This window comes from Ranitomeya variabilis, chromosome 8 (genome assembly GCF_051348905.1).
Source record: "Ranitomeya variabilis isolate aRanVar5 chromosome 8, aRanVar5.hap1, whole genome shotgun sequence".
NCBI classification, from domain to species: Eukaryota; Metazoa; Chordata; class Amphibia; order Anura; family Dendrobatidae; genus Ranitomeya; species Ranitomeya variabilis.
Genome location: NC_135239.1, coordinates 220,334,164 through 220,361,460, shown reverse-complemented (window position 1 = coordinate 220,361,460; position 27,297 = coordinate 220,334,164). Strand labels below are relative to the sequence as shown.

Here is a 27,297-nt window from a genome sequence, read left to right as displayed (position 1 = left end):
GGGGTTCTCTGTGGGTGGACGGCTCTTGGATGGGGTTCTCGTGGGTGGACGGCTCTTGTAGGGGGGTTCTCTGTGGGTGGACGGCTCTTGGAGGGGGGAATCTCCTTGGGTGGATGGCTCTTGGATGGGGGGGTTCTCTGTGGGTGGACGGCTCTTGGAGGGGGGGTTCTCTGTGCGTGCACAGCTCTTGGAGGGGGGTTCTCTGTGGGTGGACGGCTCTTGGATGGGGTTCTCGTGGGTGTACGGCTCTTATAGGGGGTTCTCTGTGGGTGGGCGGCTCTTGGAGGGGAGGTTCTCTGTGTGTGCACGGCTCTTGGGGGGATTCTTTGTGGGTGGACGGCTGTTGGAGGGGGGTTCTCTGTGGGTAGACGGCTCTTGGGGGGTTCTGTGGGTGGACGGCTGTTGGAGGGGGGGTTCTCTGTGCGTGCACGGCTCTTGGAGGGGGGTTCTCTGTGGGTGGACGGCTCTTGGATGGGGGGGGTTCTCGTGGGTGGACGGCTCTTGTAGGAGGGTTCTTTGTGGGTGGACGGCTCTTGGATGGGGTTCTCGTCGGTGGACGGCTCTTGTAGGGGGGAATCTTCTTGGGTGGACGGCTGCTGGATGGGGGGTTCTCTGTGGGTGGACGGCTCTTGGATGGGGTTCTCGTGGGTGGACGGCTCTTGGAGGGGGGAATCTCCTTGGGTGGACGGCTATTGGATGGGGGGGTTCTCTGTGGGTGGATGGCTCTTGGAGGGGGGTTCTCTGGGTGGACGGCTCTTGGAGGGGGGTTCTCTGTGGGTGCACGGCTCTTGGAGGGGGGTTCTCTGTGCGTGCACGGCTCTTGGAGGGGGGTTCTCTGTGCGTGCACGGCTCTTGGAGGGGGGTTCTCTGTGGGTGGACGGCTCTTGGATGGGGTTCTCTGTGGGTGTACGGCTCTTGGATGGGGTTCTCGTGGGTGGACGGCTCTTGTAGGGGGGTTCTCTGTGAGTGGATGGCTCTTGGAGGCAGGAATCTCCTTGGGTGGACGGCTATTGGATGGGGGGGGTTCTCTGTGGGTGGACGGCTGTTGGAGGGGGGTTCTCTGTGGGTAGACGGCTCTTGGGGGGTTCTGTGGGTGGACGGCTGTTGGAGGGGAGGTTCTCTGTGCGTGCACGGCTCTTGGAGGGGGGTTCTCTGTGGGTGGACGGCTCTTGGATGGGGGGGGTTCTCGTGGGTGGACGGCTCTTGTAGGAGGGTTCTTTGTGGGTGGACGGCTCTTGGATGGGGTTCTCGTCGGTGGACGGCTCTTGTAGTGGGGAATCTCCTTGGGTGGACGGCTGCTGGATGGGGGGTTCTCTGTGGGTGGACGGCTCTTGGAGGGGGGTTCTCTGTGGGTGGACGGCTCTTGGAGGGGTGAATCTCCTTGGGTGGACGGCTCTTGGATGGGGGGTTCTCTGTGGGTGGACGGCTCTTGGATGGGGGGTTCGCTATGGGTGGACGGCTCTTGGAGGGGGTTCTCTGTGCGTGCACGGCTCTTGGAGGGGGGTTCTCTGTGGGTGGACGGCTCTTGGATGGGGTTCTCTGTGGGTGTACGGCTCTTGGATGGGGTTCTCGTGGGTGGACGGCTCTTGTAGGGGGTTCTCTGTGGGTGTACGGCTCTTGGATGGGGTTCTCGTGGGTGGACGGCTCTTGTAGGGGGGTTCTCTGTGAGTGGATGGCTCTTGGAGGCAGGAATCTCCTTGGGTGGACGGCTATTGGATGGGGGGGTTCTCTGTGGGTGGACGGCTGTTGGAGGGGGGTTCTCTGTGGGTAGACGGCTCTTGGGGGGTTCTGTGGGTGGACGGCTGTTGGAGGGGAGGTTCTCTGTGCGTGCACGGCTCTTGGATAGGGGGGGTTCTCGTGGGTGGACGGCTCTTGTAGGAGGGTTCTTTGTGGGTGGACGGCTCTTGGATGGGGTTCTCGTCGGTGGACGGCTCTTGTAGTGGGGAATCTCCTTGGGTGGACGGCTGCTGGATGGGGGGTTCTCTGTGGGTGGACGGCTCTTGGAGGGGGGTTCTCTGTGGGTGGACGGCTCTTGGAGGGGTGAATCTCCTTGGGTGGACGGCTCTTGGATGGGGGGTTCTCTGTGGGTGGACGGCTCTTGGAGGGGGGTTCTCTGTGGGTGGACGGCTCTTGGAGGGGTGAATCTCCTTGGGTGGACGGCTCTTGGATGGGGGGTTCTCTGTGGGTGGACGGCTCTTGGATGGGGGGTTCGCTATGGGTGGACGGCTCTTGGAGGGGGGGTTCTCTGTGGGTGGACGGCTCTTGGATGGGGTTCTCGTGGGTGTACGGCTCTTGTAGGGGGGTTCTCTGTGGGTGGACGGCTCTTGGATGGGGGGTTCTCTGTGTGTGCATGGCTCTTGGAGGGGGGTTCTTTGTGGGTGGACGGCTGTCGGAGGGGGGTTCTCTTGTGCGTGCACGGCTCTTGGAGGGGGGGTTCTCTGTGGGTGTACGCCTCTTGGATGGGGTTCTCGTGGGTGTACGGCTCTTGGAGGGGGGAATCTCCTTGGGTGGACGGCTATTGGATGGGGGGGGTTCTCTGTGGGTGGACGGCTCTTGGAGGGGGGTTCTCTGGGTGGACGGCTCTTGGAGGGGGGTTCTCTGGGTGGACGGCTCTTGGAGGGGGGTTCTCTGTGGGTGCACGGCTCTTGGAGGGGGGTTCTCTGTGCGTGCACGGCTCTTGGAGGGGGGTTCTCTGTGCGTGGACGGCTCTTGGATGGGGTTCTCTGTGGGTGTACGGCTCTTGGATGGGGTTCTTGTGGGTGGACGGCTCTTGTAGGGGGGTTCTCTGTGAGTGGATGGCTCTTGGAGGCAGGAATCTCCTTGGGTGGACGGCTATTGGATGGGGGGGTTCTCTGTGGGTGGACGGCTGTTGGAGGGGGGGTTCTCTGTGGGTGTACGGCTCTTGGAGGGGGGTTCTCTGTGGGTGCACGGCTGTTGGAGGGGGGTTCTCTGTGGGTGCACGGCTGTTGGAGGGGGGTTCTCTGTGGGTGCACGGCTCTTGGAGGGGGGTTCTCTGTGGGTGGACGGCTCTTGGATGGGGTTCTCTGTGGGTGGACGGCTCTTGGATGGGGTTCTCTGTGGGTGGACGGCTCTTGTAGAGGGGTTCTCGTGGGTGGACGGCTCTTGGATGGGGTTCTCGTGGGTGGACGGCTCTTGTAGGGGGGTTCTCTGTGGGTGGACGGCTCTTGGATGGGGTTCTCGTGGGTGGACGGCTCTTGGAGGGGTTCTCTGTGGGTGGACGGCTGTTGGAGGGGGGTTCTCTGTGGGTGGACGGGTGTTGGAGGGGGGTTCTCTGTGGGTGCACGGCTGTTGGAGGGGGGTTCTCTGTCGGTGCACGGCTCTTGGAGGGGGGTTCTCTGTGGGTGGACGGCTCTTGGATGGGGTTCTCTGTGGGTGGACGGCTCTTGGATGGGGTTCTCTGTGGGTGGACGGCTCTTGTAGAGGGGTTCTCGTGGGTGGACGGCTCATGGATGGGGTTCTCGTGGGTGGACGGCTCTTGTAGGGGGGTTCTCTGTGGGTGGACGGCTCTTGGATGGGGTTCTCGTGGGTGGACGGCTCTTGGAGGGGTTCTCTGTGGGTGGACGGCTGTTGGAGGGGGGTTCTCTGTGGGTGGACGGCTGTTGAAGGGGGGTTCTCTGTGGGTGACGGGTCTTGTAGGGGGGTTCTCGTGGGTGGACGGCTCTTGTAGGGGGGTTCTCGTGGGTGGACGGCTCTTGGATGGGGTTCTCGTGGGTGGACGGCTCTTGGAGGGGTTCTCTGTCGGTGGTCTCCGTCTCTCCTAGGTTCTCTGTCGCAGGTGACCTGTAATGAGGATCCTCGGACTCTCATCCTTGTTCCGTGGCAGCGGAGGGATACACTCGGGCTGTGAGTTGTTACACCTTCCGCCCGGCCACACTGCACTGCCGGCTCCCGGAGCGGAGAGAGAACACTGAGGCTGAAGTGCACACAGCCTGACTGGACACCACACACCGGGAGACCCCGCCCATGGTATGACGTCCCACGGACATCTCAGCAATAGGGATTCACAGGTCGGATGGTAGCTCCGCCTCTCTAAGCAGCGTCCAATTGGCAAGAAAGAGAAACGCGGGAAAGTGTCACGTGCAGCTCAGGGTTGTGGTGACTGACGGCCCCGCTCCGGGAACAGGTGAGCGGCGAAAAGCGGCGGCCGAGGGTTGTCTGTGCGCGGTGGGAGCGCTCCTGTCCGCCCCGCTGCAGGTGCTTCTCCTCTGGCGCTGTCCGCGCTCCTCGGGGGGCCCTCTCGCTCCCCTTCTCCCTCCGCTCCTCGGGGGGCCCTCTCGCTCCTCTTCTCCCTCTGCTCCTCGGGGGGCCCTCTCGCTCCTCTTCTCGCTCCGCTCCTCGGGGGGCCCTCTCGCTCCCCTTCTCCCTCTGCTCCTCGGGGGGCCCTCTCGCTCCCCTTCTCCCTCCGCTCCTCGGGGGGCCCTCGCTCCCCTTCTCCCTCTGCTCCTCGGGGGGCCCTCTCGCTCCTCTTCTCCCTCTGCTCCTCGGGGGGCCCTCTCGCTCCTCTTCTCGCTCCGCTCCTCGGGGGGCCCTCTCGCTCCCCTTCTCCCTCCGCTCCTCGGGGGGCCCTCTCGCTCCCCTTCTCCCTCCGCTCCTCGGGGGGCCCTCTCGCTCCCCTTCTCCCTCCGCTCCTCGGGGGGCCCTCTCGCTCCCCTTCTCCCTCCGCTCCTCGGGGGGCCCTCGCTCCCCTTCTCCCTCCGCTCCTCGGGGGGCCCTCTCGCTCCTCTTCTCCCTCCGCTCCTCTGGGGGCCATCTCGCTCCCCTTCTCTCTCCGCTCCTCGGGGGGCCCTCTCGCTCCCCTTCTCCCTCCGCTCCTCGGGGGGCCCTCTCGCTCCCCTTCTCCCTCTGCTCCTCGGGGGGCCCTCTCGCTCCTCTTCTCCCTCTGCTCCTCGGGGGGCCCTCTCGCTCCTCTTCTCGCTCCGCTCCTCGGGGGGCCCTCTCGCTCCCCTTCTCCCTCCGCTCCTCGGGGGGCCCTCTCGCTCCCCTTCTCCCTCCGCTCCTCGGGGGGCCCTCTCGCTCCCCTTCTCCCTCCGCTCCTCGGGGGGCCCTCTCGCTCCCCTTCTCCCTCCGCTCCTCGGGGGGCCCTCGCTCCCCTTCTCCCTCCGCTCCTCGGGGGGCCCTCTCGCTCCTCTTCTCCCTCCGCTCCTCTGGGGGCCATCTCGCTCCCCTTCTCTCTCCGCTCCTCGGGGGGCCCTCTTGCTCCCCTTCTCTCTCCGCTCCTCGGGGGGCCCTCTCGCTCCTCTTCTCTCTCCGCTCCTCGGGGGGCCCTCTCGCTCCTCTTCTCTCTCCGCTCCTCGGGGGGGCCCTCTCGCTCCTCTTCTCCCTCCGCTCCTCGGGGGGGCCCTCTCGCTCCTCTTCTCCCTCCGCTCCTCGGGGGGGCCCTCTCGCTCCTCTTCTCCCTCCGCTCCTCGGGGGGCCCTCTCGCTCCTCTTCTCCCTCCGCTCCTCGGGGGGGCCCTCTCGCTCCCCTTGTCACTCTGCTCCTCGGGGGGCCTGCTCGCTCCTCTTCTCCCTCCGCTCCTCGGGGGGCCCGCTCGCTCCCCTTCTCCCTCCGCTCCTCGGGGGGGGGGGGCCCGCTCGCTCCTCTTCTCCCTCCGCTCCTCGGGGGGGGGGGGCCCGCTCGCTCCTCTTCTCCCTCCGCTCCTCGGGGGGGGGGGGGGGGGACCCGCTCGCTCGCTCCTCTTCTCCCTCCGCTCCTCGGGGGGCCCGCTCGCTCCTCTTCTCCCTCCGCTCCTCGGGGGGCCCGCTCGCTCCCCTTGTCACTCTGCTCCTCAGGGGGTACCAGGCAGGAGAAAAGAGCGCAGGCGCCGGCTACTTTTGAAAACAGCGGTGAGGAGGAGGCGGCGCCCGGCGCCAAGAAGATGTGAGTGACGGCTGTGTGCTGTCTGAAGCAGGGGGGAAACGCCGGCCCACTTGACTGAGGAGCAGATACTTCAGACAAATTATAAAACTGATTATTTCTCAAGTTACAGCCCCCAGAACTAAAAGAGCCACCTCGTCAGAATGCAGCATTACTGCTGCACAAGGTGCCTCTTTTAGGCTACGTTCACATTTGCGGTGTGCGCCGCAGCGTCGCCGCATCCGTCATGCGCCCCTATATTTAACATGGGGGCGCATGGACATGCGTCGCACTTGCGTTTTGCGCCGCATGCGTCCCTGCGGCGCCCGCGTCTGGGCGCAGAGGACGCAGCAAGTTGCATTTTTGCTGCGTCCAAAATCAATGAAAAAAAGGACGCATGCGGCGCAAAACGCAGCGTTGTGCATGCGTTTTGCTGCGGTTTTGTTTGCGTTGTGCGTTGCGGCGCCGACGCTGCGGCGCACAACGCAAATGTGATCGTAGCCTTAGTTAAAAACGCCTGGGGGGGGGGGTGACAGGTTCCCTTTAAAGAAGTTGTCCACTACTATAACCTTTTTTTTTTTTTTTCATAAATCTTGCCATTATGTGCCACTGAAAACATCTACTGTGTTTATTTTAGCAATATTACCTTTTATTATGCTGTAGCAGCACATCTTCAGTGCTGGATCCAGCTCTCATGGGGTTAATCGACAACTTCCTATCTCTTGACTTACTGTGCTCTAATACTACACGTTCCATGATGCATTGCACTCGCCTGTAACTCTGCACCTGGCACACCCCCTCCAAAACACACCCCAACGCCTCCCTCCTCTCCCCCCTCTATCTTCAAAAAGATTTGTGATGTCATTTCTGGTCAACCCACCCTCCATTACACACAGATAGATGGATGGATAGATAACAAATAGATAGATAACAAATAGATAACAGATAAATATGGGATAGATAGATAACAGATAGATATGGGATGGATAGATAACAGATAGATACAGATATATCTATATCCATGTTTCTAAACCCCTTCACCCCTGGAGCTTTTTTTCGTTTACCGCTCCCCTTCTTTCCAGAGCCATAATTTTTCCGTCAATGTGGCCATGTGGGGGCTTATCTTTTGCGGGACAAGTTCTACTTTTGAACGACACCTTTGATTTTACCATGTCGGGTAACAGAAAATGTGAAAAAAATTCAAAGTGCAATGAAATAGCAAAAAAAGTGCAATCCGACACTTGTTTTTTTGCTTGGCTTTTTTGCTAAGTTCACAAAATGCTAAGGCTGTGTGCACACGTTGCGGATTTGACTGCAGAGCCGCAGGGTTTTTTGCCGCACTGAATTGCATCAAATCCGCAGTGTAGTGCACAACCAATGTAAGTCTATGGGAGCAGCAGACTTGTGCACATGCAGCGGAAAAAGCCGCACCAAAACGCAGCTTTTTTTTCTCGCAGCATGTCACTTCTTTTGTGCCGAACTGCAGCGTTTCTGCACCTTTAGACTTTCATTGAGTTGGGCACATCCGCAGCAAAACCGCAGATGTAAAAAAGATCTGCAGTTTTGCTGCGGATGTGGGTCTGAGAAACGCTGCAGCTCGGCAGGATGGAAGTGTGTGGGCGGTGACGGTGTGCGTGTGTGGCGGGCAGGGTCTGCGGGCTGTTCGGATGTGTGCGGCGCTGTGCGGGACTGTTCAGGTGTGTGCGGGGTCTGCGGGCTGTTCGGATGTGTGCGGCCCTGTGCAGGACTGTTCAGGTGTGTGCGGGGTCTGCGGGCTGTTCGGATGTGTGCGGCCCTGTGCAGGACTGTTCAGGTGTGTGCGGGGTCTGCGGGCTGTTCGGATGTGTGCAGGACTGTTCAGGTGTGTGCGGGGTCTGCGGGCTGTTCGGATGTGTGCGGCCCTGTGCAGGACTGTTCAGGTGTGTGCGGGGTCTGCGGGCTGTTCGGATGTGTGCGGGACTGTTCAGATGTGTACAGCCCTGTGCAGGACTGTTCGGGTGTGTGCAGGGCTGTTCGGGTGTGTGCGGCGCTGTTCAGGTGTGCGGGGCTGTGCAGGGGGTCTTTTAGGGTGTGTGTGCAGGCATCATCCGATGGGACTACAAGTACGCAGCATCCAATCTGCAGCTCATTCGGATGTAATCCGGACAGTGGACACACACCCTACGCTATCCATACATCTGTCAATAGATATATCTATCCAGACACATCTACAGATAGATATATGAATAGGTAGATGTATGCATCTATAGATCTATCTATATGTAGCTCTGTCTATCCATTTCATCTATCTGTGTGTTTAATGGAGTGTGGGTTGGACAATAATGACATCACAAATCTTTTTCTTTTGTTCAATAATGCATCTTTATTTAGCTTTCAAAAACGCACCAAAACACCTAAAAACTGTGCAAAAACCACACCAAAAGCGAATTAAAAAATGCATCAAAACCGTGCAAAAAACTCCATAAACGCATCAAAACTGAAAAAAACTGCATCAAAACCGCACCAAAAACTGCATCAAAACCGCACCAATAACTCCATCAAAACCGCACCGAAAGCACACCAAGAACTGCATCAAAACCGCACCAAGAACTGCATCAAAACCGCACCAAAAACTGCATCAAAACCGCACCAAAACTGCACCAGGTTTTGATGCAGTTTTTGGTGCAGCTTTGATGCTTTTTTTGGTGCGGTTTATGCGCGGTTTTAATGCCGTTTTTGGGAATAAGTAAATAAACGGAAAATGTGCATGATTTGACTGGAAACATGCATGAAAAAACGGATTCCAAGGCCGGATTCATCATTTCACAGCTCAGTTTAATACTTTTTTTGCCGGATCCGTCGCTGTGCGTTTTTTCGCCGGACAGAAAAAACGTTCTTCTGTATGTGTTTTCCATCCGGCGGAAACAGCTTTTTTGATGGATCCAGCAAAAAACGGATGAAACGTGTGGCCATCAGGCGCAATCCGGCGCTAATACAACTCTATGAGAAAAAAACGGATCCGGCGGAAAAAAAATGGATCCGTTTTTTTCAAAACTCGCCAGATTGTGCCTCATGGCAAAAACCTGATGTGTGAAAGCAGCCAAATATATGGATAGATACATCTATGTATCTATAGATATGTCTATATATAAATATATCTATAGATAGATATATCCATAGATATATAATAGAAAGGCCGATGTTTCTAAGGCCTCTTTCACACTAGCGTTGTGCACTGCACGTCGCAATGCGTCGTTGTGGAGAAAAAACGCATCCTGCAGGATGCATTTTTCTCCATAGACTTTTATTAGCGATGCAGCGCGACGGCCCCTTACCGATGCTAGTGTGAAAGCACCCTAAGGCTACTTTCACACTTGCGTTTTTAGCAATCCGTCTTTTTGGGAAAAAAACGGATCCTGCAAATGTGCTCGCAGGATGCGTTTTTTACCCATAGACTTGTATTAGTGACGGATCGCGATGGATGGCCACACGTCGCGTCCGTCGTGCAACGGATGCGTCGTGTTTTGGCGGACCGTTGGCACGAAAAAACGTTCAAGTGAACGTTTTGTTTTTTTTTGTCCGTCGCGTCCGCCATTTTCTACCGCGCATGCGTGGCCAAAACTCCGCCCCCTCCTCCCCGGACTTCAGAATGGGCCGCGGATGCGTTGAAAAACTGCATCCGCTGCCCACGACGTGCACAAATTTCACAATGTGCGTCAGTACGTAGGCCCGACGCATAGCGATGGACCCGTACCGACGCAAGTGTTAGAGGCCTTAATGAGCGTTTAATTTAATAAAAAGGAAAAAAAAACGACGTGGGCTCCCGCGCAATTTTCTGCGCCAGAGGGGGAAAGCCGGGGGCCAATATTTGTAGCCTGCTATGAATATCAGCCCGCAGCTGTTTGCATAGCCTTTACTGGCTATTAAAATAGGGGGACCCCCCCAAAAAAAATGACGTGGGGTCCCCCTATATTTTATAGCCAGAAAGGCTACTCAGACAGCTGCGGGTTGATATTCATAGCCTAGAGAGGGGCCATGGATATTGGTCCCCCCCCGGCTACAAATACCAGTCCGCAGCCGCCCCAGAAATGGCGCATCTGTAAGATGCGCCAATTCCGGCACTTAGCCCCTCTCTTCCCACTCCCGTGTAGCGGTGGGATATGGGGTAATAAGGGGTTAATGTCACCTTGCTATTGTAAGGTGACATTAAGCCGGGTTAATAACGGAGAGGCATCAATAAGACGCCTATCCATTATTAATCCAATAGTAATAAAGGGTTAATAAAACACGCACACATTAGGAAAAATGTATTTTAATATTCTTCATTTAACCATACTTACCATACTTCAGCGCCTGCAAAAAACGTAAAATAATAAACCGTATACTACCTGTCCGCCGTAGTCCAATTAATAACGAGTGTCCCACGACGATCTCCCCTATAGAACAGTGACATCGGGTGACGTCACTGCTCTATAGGACCTTCAGTGACACACTGACAGGAGACCATGGCTCCTGCAGTTTATCACTGAGAGGTTACTTTAGGACAAAGTCTCACTTTATGGCAATTGCGTGAGAAAATTTCTCAACAGCAATGGCATAAAGTGAGACTAGGGACTATTTTCTCACAGGGGCGTAGGAATACATTGTGGGGAATACATTGTGGAAGGATACCTTCCATCATTGTGTTCCTGGATCAGCAGATGCTCCTGCTCTCCACGGGAGATCGTCGAGGGACACTCGTTTTAATTGAATTTCTGCGGATCAGGGAGTATATTGGTTGTTTATTATTTTAGTGCATGTCGTCTCATGTCGCATGTCGTCGCATGGTGCATGTCACATGTCGTCGCATGGTGCATGTCACATGTCGTCGCATGGTGCATGTCGCATGTCGTCGCATGGTGCATGTCGCATGTCGTCGCATGGTGCATGTCGCATGTCGTCGCATGGTGCATGTCGTCGCATGGTACATGTCGTCGCATGGTGCATGTTGGATGTGGTCGCATGGTACATGTCGTCGCATGGTGCATGTTGGATGTGGTCGCATGGTGCATGTGGTCGCATGGTGCATGTGGTCGCATGGTGCATGTCGCATGGTGCATGTCGTTGCATGTCGTATGTTGCATGTTTTCGCATATCACATGGTGCATGTTGTCACATGGTGTGTTGTATGTATGTACTGTATATGTGTATTTATTTTATTTATTTTTTTTTACATTCAACACATTAGCCGGATGATGGGATTACTACTGTCCCATCATTGGCTAATGTGTCACTCACTGTCACTGTAGCAGGCAGAGCCCGATGGGACTTGTATTCCCATCGGACCACACACACACACACACACACACACACACACACACACACACACACACACACACACACACACACACACACACACACACCACCCCCCCAGCACATGCCGGCCCGCACAGTGCCTGACCGCAGAGCGCCGGACCGCACAGCACCGGCCCGCAGAGCACCGGCGCCCGCACATCCCTGCCTAGCCCCGCCCGCCCCCAGCACAGCCCTGCAGCCCCACCCACTTGATGAGTGACTGCTGACTGTGAGGCTGGCTCACGCCTGCTACTGACGTCACGTCAATTTCCAGAGTCTGGAAATTGACGTGACGTCGGCGGAAATAAGCGGCGGCTGCAGCCTGGGGGTCACGTGACCCGGACTCAGCCGCCGGAATAGCGCCGCTCACAGGCGAAAACGGCAACGGAAGGTAATTACACAATTCATCAGGGGCCCCGGGGGGATACATTGGGGGGGTTAATTGAAAGTAGTGGACAACCCCTTTAAGTATAGACATGGGGTGGCTGGGTGACCCAGTTCCGTAGTAATCCGTTTCTCAATTGTAGTGGTTCTGGAACCTAGAAGGCTCACTGGCTGATAGTTCTACCAAAGCCCGTGTGAAAAATGTACAGTATTTGTCCTACTTCTATCATTAATCGGTGCTATGATATTTACATTAGCAAGGACAAAGAAACTTGGGTTTTTTTACCCATGTGCTTCTACTTTCACTTTGAAGCCATATAAATTCTTGAGGGAGGGGGAGAAATGAGGGTTGCACGCACGCACGCACGCACGCACGCACACACACACACACCGTGTGTCTGAAAAGCCAATGTACTTTTAGGTAGATACTCACACATGGCATATTCACATTATCGTGACGGGACCCTCTCGCTCCCCTTCTCCCTCTGCTCATCAGGGGCCCTCTTGCTCCTCTTCTTCCCCACTTCCCTCGCTCCCCTTCTCCCTCCGCTCTTCGGGGGCCCTCTCGCTCCCTTTCTCCCTATCGCTTCCCTTCCGTCACCCCTCTCGCTCCCCTTCTCACTCCGCACCTTGGACGGCCCTCTCGCTCCCCTTCTCCCTATCGCTCCCCTTCTCCCTCCGCTACTCAGGGGGCCCTCTCGCTCCCCTTCTGACACCCCTCTTGCTCCTCTTCTTCCCCTCGCTCCCCTTATCCCTCCGCTCCCCTTATCCCTCCGCTCCTCGGGGGCCCTCTTGCTCCTTTTCTTCGCCCACTCCCCTCGCTCCTCTTCTCCCTCTGCTCCTCAGGGGCCCTCTTGCTCCTCTTCTTCCCCTCGCTCCCCTTCTCCCTCCGCTACTCGGGGGGCCCTCTCGCTCCCCTTCTGACACCCCTCTTGCTCCTCTTCTTCCCCTCGCTCCCCTTATCCCTCCGCTCCTCGGGGGCCCTCTTGCTCCTCTTCTTCGCCCACTGCCATCGCTCCTCTTCTCCCTCTGCTCCTCAGGGGCCCTCTTGCTCCTCTTCTTCCCCTCGCTCCCCTTCTGACACCCCTCTTGCTCCTCTTCTTCCTCTCGCTGCCCTTATCCCCCTCGCTCCCCTTATCCCTCCGCTCCTCGGGGGCCCTCTTGCTCCTCTTCTTCGCCCACTCCCATCGCTCCTCTTCTCCCTCTGCTCCTCAGGGGCCCTCTTGCTCCTCTTCTTCCCCTCGCTCCCCTTCTGACACCCCTCTTGCTCCTCTTCTTCCCCTCGCTCTCTCCGCTCCTCGGCGGCCCTCTTGCTCCTCTTCTTCGCCCACTCCCCTCGCTCCTCTTCTCCCTCCGCTCCTTTGTGACTTACGGCTTTGTGTTTAGAGATGAAGAAGCGCCGTGTGAGCAGTAAGCAGCGTGGGAGACCCCAGGAGTCATCGCTGGTCGGGGACAGCGTCTTCCTGCAGCTGCTGCAGTTGTCCGGACTCACCCTGAAGTGTGGGGAGCAGCAGAACCTCCTGGGTACGGCGGCCATGTCTGGGGTTGTGCATGCTGCCACCGCTCGCTCCTCCACTCACGGTTTCCTCTTTAGCCGTAGATCAGAGAGTTTTCCAGAAGACCCTGCAGCAGATGATACGGAAGCACGAGCGCTATCCAGAGGTGAGGACCGCAGGGCCTGCGGGATGCGAGTGCGGAGCGTCCGTGACGTCCTTGTCTTGAGTGGCCACCTGTGGTTTGTATGTTGAGACCACCCGCTGTTCTTCTGTGGGCAGAGGCCCCCCCACCCTTAAAGGGATCTGTCACCACATGTTACGGCTGTGCACTCTTCCTAAAGGCATGCAGGCTATAGTTGGCTGAGGAGCGGCTCCGAATCTTTGTCACATGATGTTGTGATGGTCGGTGCACTATAAGTACCAGGAGGCCGGACGCCTTTACTGATGATATGACACTTGTGGTCACTGATCCTGTGATGGACGTGGCTCCGGGGAACTCGTCTGGTCGCCGCCTGTGAAGCGGAGCCATTAGGGTGCAGTCAGACGGCCGCATCCATTATGGGGAGATGAGAGCTATCCCCAACGCTCCCGAACCCAGGGGACTGTTATGTGGTTCTAAGCCGCCCATCCACAAAGCTCACCCCGGTTATATGGCCGTCTGCCTGGGGTGTATGTAATACATAGGTGATGATGTCTGTATAATAGGTGGGGTGTATGTAATACATAGGTGATGATGTCTGTATAATAGGTGGGGTGTATGTAATAGGTGATGTCTGTATAATAGGTGGGGGTGTATGTAATACATAGGTGATGATGTGTGTATAATAGGTGGGGGTGTATGTAATACATAGGTGATGATGTCTGTATAATAGATGGGGTGTATGTAATACATAGGTGATGATGTGTCTGTATAATAGATGGGGTGTATGTAATACATAGGTGATGATGTGTCTGTATAATAGGTGGGGGTGTATGTAATACATAGGTGATGATGTGTCTGTATAATAGGTGGGGTGTATGTAATACATAGGTGATGATGTGTCTGTATAATAGATGGGGTGTATGTAATACATAGGTGATGATGTGTCTGTATAATAGGTGGGGTGTATGTAATACATAGGTGATGATGTGTCTGTATAATAGGTGGGGTGTATGTAATACATAGGTGATGATGTGTCTGTATAATAGGTGGGGGTGTATGTAATACATAGGTGATGATGTCTGTATAATAGGTGGGGTGTATGTAATACATAGGTGATGATGTGTGTATAATAGGTGGGGGTGTATGTAATACATAGGTGATGATGTGTGTGTATAATAGGTGGGGTGTATGTAATACATAGGTGATGATGTCTGTATAATAGGTGGGGTGTATGTAATAGGTGATGTCTGTATAATAGGTGGGGGTGTATGTAATACATAGGTGATGATGTGTGTATAATAGGTGGGGGTGTATGTAATACATAGGTGATGATGTGTGTATAATAGGTGGGGGTGTATGTAATACATAGGTGATGTGTGTATAATAGGTGGGGGTGTATGTAATACATAGGTGATGATGTGTGTATAATAGGTGGGGTGTATGTAATACATAGGTGATGATGTCTGTATAATAGGTGGGGTGTATGTAATACATAGGTGATGATGTCTGTATAATAGGTGGGGTGTATGTAATACATAGGTGATGATGTGTGTGTATAATAGGTGGGGTGTATGTAATACATAGGTGATGATGTCTGTATAATAGGTGGGGTGTATGTAATAGGTGATGTCTGTATAATAGGTGGGGGTGTATGTAATACATAGGTGATGATGTGTGTATAATAGGTGGGGGTGTATGTAATACATAGGTGATGATGTGTGTATAATAGGTGGGGGTGTATGTAATACATAGGTGATGTGTGTATAATAGGTGGGGGTGTATGTAATACATAGGTGATGATGTGTGTATAATAGGTGGGGGTGTATGTAATAGGTGATGTCTGTATAATAGGTGGGGGTGTATGTAATACATAGGTGATGATGTGTATAATAGGTGGGGTGTATAATACATAGGTGATGATGTGTGTATAATAGGTGGGGTGTATGTAATACATAGGTGATGATGTCTGTATAATAGGTGGGGTGTATGTAATACATAGGTGATGATGTGTCTATAATAGGTGGGGTGTATGTAATACATAGGTGATGATGTGTCTGTATAATAGGTGGGGTGTATGTAATACATAGGTGATGATGTGTATAATAGGTGGGGTGTATAATACATAGGTGATGATGTGTGTATAATAGGTGGGGTGTATGTAATACATAGGTGATGATGTCTGTATAATAGGTGGGGTGTATGTAATACATAGGTGATGATGTGTCTATAATAGGTGGGGTGTATGTAATACATAGGTGATGATGTGTCTGTATAATAGGTGGGGTGTATGTAATACATAGGTGATGATGTCTGTATAATAGGTGGGGTGTATGTAATACATAGGTGATGATGTCTGTATAATAGGTGGGGTGTATGTAATAGGTGATGTCTGTATAATAGGTGGGGGTGTATGTAATACATAGGTGATGATGTGTGTATAATAGGTGGGGGTGTATGTAATACATAGGTGATGATGTCTGTATAATAGATGGGGTGTATGTAATACATAGGTGATGATGTGTCTGTATAATAGATGGGGTGTATGTAATACATAGGTGATGATGTGTCTGTATAATAGGTGGGGGTGTATGTAATACATAGGTGATGATGTGTCTGTATAATAGGTGGGGTGTATGTAATACATAGGTGATGATGTGTCTGTATAATAGATGGGGTGTATGTAATACATAGGTGATGATGTGTCTGTATAATAGGTGGGGTGTATGTAATACATAGGTGATGATGTGTCTGTATAATAGGTGGGGTGTATGTAATACATAGGTGATGATGTGTCTGTATAATAGGTGGGGGTGTATGTAATACATAGGTGATGATGTCTGTATAATAGGTGGGGTGTATGTAATACATAGGTGATGATGTGTGTATAATAGGTGGGGGTGTATGTAATACATAGGTGATGATGTGTGTGTATAATAGGTGGGGTGTATGTAATACATAGGTGATGATGTCTGTATAATAGGTGGGGTGTATGTAATAGGTGATGTCTGTATAATAGGTGGGGGTGTATGTAATACATAGGTGATGATGTGTGTATAATAGGTGGGGGTGTATGTAATACATAGGTGATGATGTGTGTATAATAGGTGGGGGTGTATGTAATACATAGGTGATGTGTGTATAATAGGTGGGGGTGTATGTAATACATAGGTGATGATGTGTGTATAATAGGTGGGGTGTATGTAATACATAGGTGATGATGTCTGTATAATAGGTGGGGTGTATGTAATACATAGGTGATGATGTCTGTATAATAGGTGGGGTGTATGTAATACATAGGTGATGATGTGTGTGTATAATAGGTGGGGTGTATGTAATACATAGGTGATGATGTCTGTATAATAGGTGGGGTGTATGTAATAGGTGATGTCTGTATAATAGGTGGGGGTGTATGTAATACATAGGTGATGATGTGTGTATAATAGGTGGGGGTGTATGTAATACATAGGTGATGATGTGTGTATAATAGGTGGGGGTGTATGTAATACATAGGTGATGTGTGTATAATAGGTGGGGGTGTATGTAATACATAGGTGATGATGTGTGTATAATAGGTGGGGGTGTATGTAATAGGTGATGTCTGTATAATAGGTGGGGGTGTATGTAATACATAGGTGATGATGTGTATAATAGGTGGGGTGTATAATACATAGGTGATGATGTGTGTATAATAGGTGGGGTGTATGTAATACATAGGTGATGATGTCTGTATAATAGGTGGGGTGTATGTAATACATAGGTGATGATGTGTCTATAATAGGTGGGGTGTATGTAATACATAGGTGATGATGTGTCTGTATAATAGGTGGGGTGTATGTAATACATAGGTGATGATGTGTATAATAGGTGGGGTGTATAATACATAGGTGATGATGTGTGTATAATAGGTGGGGTGTATGTAATACATAGGTGATGATGTCTGTATAATAGGTGGGGTGTATGTAATACATAGGTGATGATGTGTCTATAATAGGTGGGGTGTATGTAATACATAGGTGATAATGTCTGTATAATAGGTGGGGTGTATGTAATACATAGGTGATGATGTGTCTGTATAATAGGTGGGGTGTATGTAATACATAGGTGATGATGTGTCTATAATAGGTGGGGTGTATGTAATACATAGGTGCTGATGTGTCTGTATAATAGGTGGGGGTGTATGTAATACATAGGTGATGATGTCTGTATAATAGGTGGGGTGTATGTAATACATAGGTGATGATGTGTGTATAATAGGTGGGGGTGTATGTAATACATAGGTGATGATGTGTGTGTATAATAGGTGGGGTGTATGTAATACATAGGTGATGATGTCTGTATAATAGGTTGGGGTGTATGTAATACATAGGTGATGATGTGTATAATAGGTGGTGTGAAGGAAGCCCCTTCCTTCCACGTCACCAATCCGTGACGTCACTACACAGGCACAGCTCTCCGGCGCCCCCTTTGTCTCTCAGGTCAGTAAGGGAACTGCGCCTAGAGCAAATGGCCGCCGGAAGGACTGCCCTGTTACCCACACTGGGTATTCTAAGATTCGCAATCAGAGTAAAAGGATCAGCCCAAAATTAATTTATGATTTAATTGCCTTAAGGGCGCACTAGGTAATTACAAGAAATATACAATCACAATATATCAAGAGTTACAGTCAGAGTACAATATAACAACAATGATACAAGGCTTAAGGTATAAAGCTGGAGGTCACTTTACCAGGTTAGAGGTCGCTTGTGGAAGCCGGGGGGCGCAGCGTTCCGCAGGTCCAAAACTTTAGTTGCCGGGCAGCCCCCAGAAAGCGTGTGCTTGCCCCCGTCTGGCTGGCATGCCCTGTTTCTTAGCTGGTCATCTTCTGTGTCTGTCACTCTCCACATGTTCCAGCTCTTAACCCTGCCGTGTCCCTCCCCCTGTAGCTGGGTGGGCTTAGCAATCTCCACCCCTCTGCCTCCCTGCGATATTTGTCCCAATATCTAATAAATGGGATAACTGCTCTCAGGATGATCGGATCAGCACACGGGCAGTACCAGCGCCTGTGGTTTGTTCTGCCGGTCGTACTGGGATCAAACCTGGACCCATTCGGTCCCTGTGGGAGGCTGATCTCTATATCTCGGGTTTCAGACCTCCCACGGATACAGGAGTCGCACCATTAGATGCACCATTTCTTTAGGACGAGGGGAATATTTTTTATGAGCCGCTACCTCGAACGATGCGTCCATAATTCACGATTCCATGTCAGAGACGGTTCGGCTGGACGACCATACTAGATGTGTATCCAGTGGCCCCTTGACATGCGTGCTTTAATTAAGCCCTTGAGCATTTCCAAGCCCCCTGCTGGTGTGGCTTCCTAACTGAGCTTTGAAGTACCTTCTGCAATCTCCTCTGAGCTCAGCCGATTACCATACTAATAGGCACTATGTTCATTAGAAAAGGTGGGGGCCAGGAGCACTCCTCTCTGCAGACCTGTGACCAGGAGGCAAAATGGAGTCACGCCAATCTCTGTTAGTATGCCCGTCCAAGATGGCGGCTGTTCCCTCATCACAGGTGGGGTGTATAATACATAGGTGATGATGTGTGTATAATAGGTGGGGTGTATGTAATACATAGGTGATGATGTGTGTGTATAATAGGTGGGGTGTATGTAATACATAGGTGATGATGTCTGTATAATAGGTTGGGGTGTATGTAATACATAGGTGATGATGTGTATAATAGGTGGGGTGTATAATACATAGGTGATGATGTCTGTATAATAGGTGGGGTGTATGTAATACATAGGTAATGATGTGTCTGTATAATAGGTGGGGTGTATGTAATACATAGGTGATGATGTGTGTGTATAATAGGTGGGGTGTATGTAATACATAGGTGATAATGTCTGTATAATAGGTGGGGGTGTATGTAATACATAGGTGATGATGTGTCTGTATAATAGGTGGGGGTGTATGTAATACATAGGTGATGTCTGTATAATAGGTGGGGTGTATGTAATACATAGGTGATGATGTGTCTGTATAATAGGTGGGGTGTATGTAATACATAGGTGATGATGTGTCTATAATAGGTGGGGGTGTATGTAATACATAGGTGATGATGTCTGTATAATAGGTTGGGGTGTATGTAATACATAGGTGATGATGTGTATAATAGGTGGGGTGTATAATACATAGGTGATGATGTCTGTATAATAGGTGGGGTGTATGTAATACATAGGTGATGATGTCTGTATAATAGGTGGGGTGTATGTAATACATAGGTGATGATGTGTCTATAATAGGTGGGGTGTATGTAATACATAGGTGATGATGTGTCTGTATAATAGGTGGGGTGTATGTAATACATAGGTGATGATGTCTGTATAATAGGTGGGGTGTATGTAATACATAGGTGATGATGTCTGTATAATAGGTGGGGTGTATGTAATACATAGGTGATGATGTGTCTGTATAATTGGTGGGGTGTATGTAATACATAGGTGATGATGTGTCTGTATAATAGGTGGGGTGTATGTAATACATAGGTGATGATGTGTCTGTATAATAGGTGGGGTGTATGTAATACATAGGTGCTGATGTGTCTGTATAATAGGTGGGGGTGTATGTAATACATAGGTGATGATGTCTGTATAATAGGTGGGGTGTATGTAATACATAGGTGATGATGTGTCTGTATAATAGGTGGGGGTGTATGTAATACATAGGTGATGATGTCTGTATAATAGGTGGGGTGTATGTAATACATAGGTGATGATGTGTGTATAATAGGTGGGGGTGTATGTAATACATAGGTGATGATGTGTGTGTATAATAGGTGGGGTGTATGTAATACATAGGTGATGATGTCTGTATAATAGGTGGGGTGTATGTAATACATAGGTGATGATGTCTGTATAATAGGTGGGGGTGTATGTAATACATAGGTGATGATGTGTCTGTATAATAGGTGGGGGTGTATGTAATACATAGGTGATGATGTGTGTATAATAGGTGGGGGTGTATGTAATACATAGGTGATGATGTGTGTATAATAGGTGGGGGTGTATGTAATACATAGGTGATGTGTGTATAATAGGTGGGGGTGTATGTAATACATAGGTGATGATGTGTGTATAATAGGTGGGGTGTATGTAATACATAGGTGATGATGTCTGTATAATAGGTGGGGTGTATGTAATACATAGGTGATGATGTCTGTATAATAGGTGGGGTGTATGTAATACATAGGTGATGATGTCTGTATAATAGGTGGGGTGTATGTAATAGGTGATGTCTGTATAATAGGTGGGGGTGTATGTAATACATAGGTGATGATGTCTGTATAATAGGTGGGGTGTATGTAATACATAGGTGATGATGTCTGTATAATAGGTGGGGTGTATGTAATACATAGGTGATGATGTGTCTGTATAATTGGTGGGGTGTATGTAATACATAGGTGATGATGTGTCTGTATAATAGGTGGGGTGTATGTAATACATAGGTGATGATGTGTCTGTATAATAGGTGGGGTGTATGTAATACATAGGTGCTGATGTGTCTGTATAATAGGTGGGGGTGTATGTAATACATAGGTGATGATGTCTGTATAATAGGTGGGGTGTATGTAATACATAGGTGATGATGTGTCTGTATAATAGGTGGGGGTGTATGTAATACATAGGTGATGATGTCTGTATAATAGGTGGGGTGTATGTAATACATAGGTGATGATGTGTGTATAATAGGTGGGGGTGTATGTAATACATAGGTGATGATGTGTGTGTATAATAGGTGGGGTGTATGTAATACATAGGTGATGATGTCTGTATAATAGGTGGGGTGTATGTAATACATAGGTGATGATGTCTGTATAATAGGTGGGGGTGTATGTAATACATAGGTGATGATGTGTCTGTATAATAGGTGGGGGTGTATGTAATACATAGGTGATGATGTGTGTATAATAGGTGGGGGTGTATGTAATACATAGGTGATGATGTGTGTATAATAGGTGGGGGTGTATGTAATACATAGGTGATGTGTGTATAATAGGTGGGGGTGTATGTAATACATAGGTGATGATGTGTGTATAATAGGTGGGGTGTATGTAATACATAGGTGATGATGTCTGTATAATAGGTGGGGTGTATGTAATACATAGGTGATGATGTCTGTATAATAGGTGGGGTGTATGTAATACATAGGTGATGATGTCTGTATAATAGGTGGGGTGTATGTAATAGGTGATGTCTGTATAATAGGTGGGGGTGTATGTAATACATAGGTGATGATGTGTGTATAATAGGTGGGGGTGTATGTAATACATAGGTGATGATGTGTGTGTATAATAGGTGGGGTGTATGTAATACATAGGTGATGATGTGTGTGTATAATAGGTGGGGTGTATGTAATACATAGGTGATGATGTCTGTATAATAGGTGGGGTGTATGTAATAGGTGATGTCTGTATAATAGGTGGGGGTGTATGTAATACATAGGTGATGATGTGTGTATAATAGGTGGGGGTGTATGTAATACATAGGTGATGATGTGTGTATAATAGGTGGGGGTGTATGTAATACATAGGTGATGTGTGTGTATAATAGGTGGGGGTGTATGTAATACATAGGTGATGATGTGTGTATAATAGGTGGGGGTGTATGTAATAGGTGATGTCTGTATAATAGGTGGGGGTGTATGTAATACATAGGTGATGATGTGTGTATAATAGGTGGGGTGTATGTAATACATAGGTGATGATGTGTGTATAATAGGTGGGGGTGTATGTAATACATAGGTGATGTCTGTATAATAGGTGGGGTGTATGTAATACATAGGTGATGATGTCTGTATAATAGGTGGGGTGTATGTAATACATAGGTGATGATGTCTGTATAATAGGTGGGGTGTATGTAATACATAGGTGATGATGTGTCTATAATAGGTGGGGTGTATGTAATACATAGGTGATGATGTGTCTGTATAATAGGTGGGGTGTATGTAATACATAGGTGATGATGTCTGTATAATAGGTGGGGGTGTATGTAATACATAGGTGATGATGTGTCTGTATAATAGGTGGGGTGTATGTAATACATAGGTGATGATGTGTCTGTATAATAGGTGGGGTGTATGTAATACATAGGTGATGATGTCTGTATAATAGGTGGGGGTGTATGTAATACATAGGTGATGATGTGTCTGTATAATAGGTGGGGTGTATGTAATACATAGGTGCTGATGTGTCTGTATAATAGGTGGGGTGTATGTAATACATAGGTGATGATGTGTCTGTATAATAGGTGGGGTGTATGTAATACATAGGTGATGTGTATAATAGGTGGGGTGTATGTAATACATAGGTGCTGATGTGTCTGTATAATAGGTGGGGTGTATGTAATACATAGGTGATGATGTGTCTGTATAATAGGTGGGGTGTATGTAATACATAGGTGATGTGTATAATAGGTGGGGTGTATGTAATACATAGGTGATGATGTGTCTGTATAATAGGTGGGGTGTATGTAATACATAGGTGCTGATGTGTCTGTATAATAGGTGGGGTGTATGTAATACATAGGTGATGATGTGTCTATAATAGGTGGGGGTGTATGTAATACATAGGTGATGATGTCTGTATAATAGGTTGGGGTGTATGTAATACATAGGTGATGATGTGTATAATAGGTGGGGTGTATGTAATACATAGGTGATGATGTGTCTGTATAATAGGTGGGGGTGTATGTAATACATAGGTGATGATGTGTCTGTATAATAGGTGGGGTGTATGTAATACATAGGTGATGATGATGTCTGTATAATAGGTGGGGTGTATGTAATACATAGGTGATGATGTGTCTGTATAATAGGTGGGGTGTATGTAATACATAGGTGATGATGTGTGTGTATAATAGGTGGGGTGTATGTAATACATAGGTGATAATGTCTGTATAATAGGTGGGGGTGTATGTAATACATAGGTGATGATGTGTCTGTATAATAGGTGGGGGTGTATGTAATACATAGGTGATGATGTGTCTGTATAATAGGTGGGGTGTATGTAATACATAGGTGATGATGTGTCTATAATAGGTGGGGGTGTATGTAATACATAGGTGATGATGTCTGTATAATAGGTTGGGGTGTATGTAATACATAGGTGATGATGTGTATAATAGGTGGGGTGTATAATACATAGGTGATGATGTCTGTATAATAGGTGGGGTGTATGTAATACATAGGTGATGATGTCTGTATAATAGGTGGGGTGTATGTAATACATAGGTGATGATGTGTCTATAATAGGTGGGGTGTATGTAATACATAGGTGATGATGTGTCTGTATAATAGGTGGGGTGTATGTAATACATAGGTGATGATGTCTGTATAATAGGTGGGGTGTATGTAATACATAGGTGATGATGTCTGTATAATTGGTGGGGTGTATGTAATACATAGGTGATGATGTGTCTGTATAATAGGTGGGGTGTATGTAATACATAGGTGATGATGTGTCTGTATAATAGGTGGGGTGTATGTAATACATAGGTGCTGATGTGTCTGTATAATAGGTGGGGTGTATGTAATACATAGGTGATGTCTGTATAATAGGTGGGGTGTATGTAATACATAGGTGATGATGTGTCTGTATAATAGGTGGGGGTGTATTTAATACATAGGTGATGATGTGTCTGTATAATAGGTGGGGTGTATGTAATACATAGGTGATGATGTCTATAATAGGTGGGGGTGTATGTAATACATAGGTGATGATGTGTGTGTATAATAGGTGGAGTGTATGTAATACATAGGTGATGATGTGCCTGTGTAATAGGTGGGGGTGTATGTAATACATAGGTGATGTGTCTGTATGATAGGTGGGGTGTATGTAATGCATAGGTGATGATGTGTGTGTATAATAGGTGGACTGTATGTAATACATAGGTGATGATGTGCCTGTGTAATAGGTGGGGGTGTATGTAATACATAGGTGATGATGTGTCTGTATTATAGGTGGGGTGTATGTAATACATAGGTGATGATGTCTGTAAAATAGGTGGGGTGTATGTAATACATAGGTGATGATGTGTCTGTATAATAGGTGGGGTGTATGTAATAGGTGATGATGTGTCTGTATAATAGGTGGGGTGTATGTAATACATAGGTGATGATGTGTCTGTATTATAGGTGGGGTGTATGTAATACATAGGTGATGATGTCTGTATAATAGGTGGGCTGTATGTAATACATAGGTGATGATGTGTCTGTATAATAGGTGGGGTGTATTATACATAGGTGATGTTGGGGTGTATTATACATAGGTGATGTCTGTATAATAGGTGGGGTGTATGTAATACATAGGTGATGATGTGTCTGTATAATAGGTGGGGTGTATGTAATACATAGGTGATGTCTGTATAATAGGTGGGGTGTATGTAATACATAGGTGATGATGTGTCTGTATAATAGGTGGGGGTGTATGTAATACATAGGTGATGATGTGTCTGTGTAATAGGTGGGGGTGTATGTAATACATAGGTGATGATGTGTCTGTGTAATAGGTGGGGGTGTATGTAATACATACAATTGTGTTCAAAAGTTTACACACCCCGGCAGATTATTTGCTTTTTGGCCTTTTTTCAGAGAATATGAATAACACCAAAACCTTTTTTTCCACTCATAGTTAGTGGTTGGGTGAAGCCATTTGTCAGACTACTGTGTTTTCTGAGCAAATAAGGCAGCACACTGCCGCGCTGAAACATGCAAACATGAAACACGAAAATTGAACTGCATTACTGCACTAGAAATATGAAAAATGAGAGCGTTTAGCGCATAAAAATGGCCAATTTTATGTGTACCTGGTAGCCACTTTACGGCATCTCTCGTATACCAGGTCCTACGCTTTCCTTTCCTCGCTGAGAATAAACGTCTCCATCTGAATGGGCGCCTATGAAAACCTCTTCTTAGACTACATTCTCTCACTCTGTGGAGGGGTAATGGACCTGTTGCGATTAAAACACCTGTGGCTAGGAGGCGGAGTGCTCGGTCAGAAGGCTAAATAATACTGCTGCCTTATTTGCTTGACTATATAAGAGTTGGTGACTCAGATGGAGACATTTATTCTCAGCGAGGGAAGGAAAGCGTAGGACCTGGTATACGAGAGATGCCGTAAAGTGGCTACCAGGTACACATAAAATTGGCCTTTTTTATGCGCTAAACACGCATTTTTCATATTTCTAGTGCAGTAATGCTGTTCAATTTTCGTGTTTCATGTTTGCCTGTTTCAGCGCTGCAGTGTGCTGCCTTATTTGCTTGACTATATAAGAGTTGGTGACTCTAGGTTCTGCACCTGTTCACACTTAGTCTATGTTTGGATGTGAAGGTCAGTTTTTTCAAATGTACTGTGTTTTCTGTTTTGAAATCATGATAACAACCCAAAACATCCAAATGACCCTGATCAAAAGTTCACATCCCCTGGTGATTTTGGCTTGATAACATGCACAGAAGTTGACACAATGGGTGTGAATGGCTTCTAAAGGTAACATCCTCACCTGTTTGCTTGTAATCAGTGTGTGTGCATAAAAGCTGAGTGAGGTTCTGGGGTCCAGACAGACTCTTGCATCTTTCATCCAGCCACTGACATTTCTGGATTGTGAGTCATGGGGAAAGCAAAAGAATTGTCAACGGATCTACGGGAAAAGGTAGTTGAACTGTATAAAACAGGAATGGGATACAAAAAGATGTCCAAGAAATTGATAATGCCAGTGAGCAGCGTTTCCGACTGATTCACAAATGGAAAATCAGGGGCTCTGTAAAAACAAAATCACGGTCAGGTAGACCAACAAAAATGTCGTCCACAACTGCCAGGAATATTGTTCAGAATGCAAAGAAAAACCCACAAATAACACCACTTGAAATGCAGGACTCTCTGATGACTAGCGGTGTGGCTGTTTCAAGATGCACAATAAGGAGGCTCTAGAAGAAAAGTGGGCTGCATGGCCGAGTCACCAGAAGAAAGCCATTACTGCACAAATGCCACAAAGTATCTCTCCTACAATACGCAAAACAGCACAGAGACAAGCCTCAGAACTTCTGGAACAAGGTAATTTGGAGTGATGAGACCAAAATTTATCTTTTGGCCACAACTTTAAACGTTACATTTGGAGAGAGGTCAACAAGGCCTATGATAAAAGGAACAGCATTCCTACTGTAAAGCATGGAGGTGGATCGCTGATGTTTTGGGATGTGTGAGCTACAAAGGCACAGAAAACGTGGTCAAAGTTGAAGGAAAGATGAATGCAGCATGTTATCAGCAAATTCTGGAGGCAAATTTGCAGTCATCAGCCCAGAAGCTGCACATGGGACGTACTTGGATGTCCGCCATGATCCCAGTGTGGTGTGTGACATGTCCACTCTATGTCCCCAGGGAGGAGTCCTGCGGGGGAAGTGTCCACCATGATCCCAGTGTGGCGTGTGACATGTCCGCTGTATATCCTCAGGTTCTCCGTGAGTTTATGGCCGGCCTGGAGTCTCACATTGAAGATCGGGAGCGCTTCAGGAATTGTCTTCTGCCATGTGGCCGCAGCTGCACTGAAGACAAGGAGGACAGGTGATGGTGTCTGGGTGCTGAGGGGGCTTGGCTGGGTGATGGCATATGGGGGCTGGATGGCTTGGTTGGATGATGGTGTCTGAGTTCTGGGGTTCTTGGCTGGGTGATGCTGCTGTGTAATAGTGTCCCCTCCTCGCAGATCTCCGCTGATCGGATCCTTTCTGGACAGCCTAATAAAGATCCTGCTGGGCATCGATATTTTACAGGTATGATTGAGCGGCCATGGATGAGACCATAGTCCAGCAGGACTGTCTGTGTAGAGAATCTAGAGCAGTATTTCCCAAACTCCAGTCCTCACGGACCCCGACAGGTCATGTTTTCAGGATTTCCATAGTGCTGCACAAGTGAGAGAACTCCTGATACCTCCATCACCTGTGCAATACTAAGGAAATCCTGAAAACCTGAACTGTTGTGGTCCGTGAGGACTAAAGTTTGGGAAACACTGATCTAGAGGTTCTTGCTCTCCTGTATTACCATGTGTGGACCTCCTTGAGAAATTCCTCACCACACGGT

General features: G+C 49.0%; 1 protein-coding gene across 3 annotated transcripts in view; it reads left to right on the top strand.

The window, feature by feature from the left end:
* The first annotated feature begins 4,013 nt into the window (after positions 1 to 4,013).
* The window catches only part of FANCD2 (FA complementation group D2), a 193,892-nt gene continuing 170,608 nt past the window's right edge, over positions 4,014 to 27,297 (top strand). For all 3 annotated transcript variants that reach the window (XM_077277273.1, XM_077277272.1, XM_077277271.1), the window contains exons 1-5: positions 4,014 to 4,144; positions 12,940 to 13,077; positions 13,148 to 13,215; positions 26,675 to 26,784; positions 26,924 to 26,990. In XM_077277273.1, coding sequence (XP_077133388.1) covers positions 12,942 to 13,077; positions 13,148 to 13,215; positions 26,675 to 26,784; positions 26,924 to 26,990 — 381 coding nt within the window. In that variant the 5' untranslated portion in view covers positions 4,014 to 4,144; positions 12,940 to 12,941. The remainder of the gene's footprint in view (positions 4,145 to 12,939; positions 13,078 to 13,147; positions 13,216 to 26,674; positions 26,785 to 26,923; positions 26,991 to 27,297) is intronic.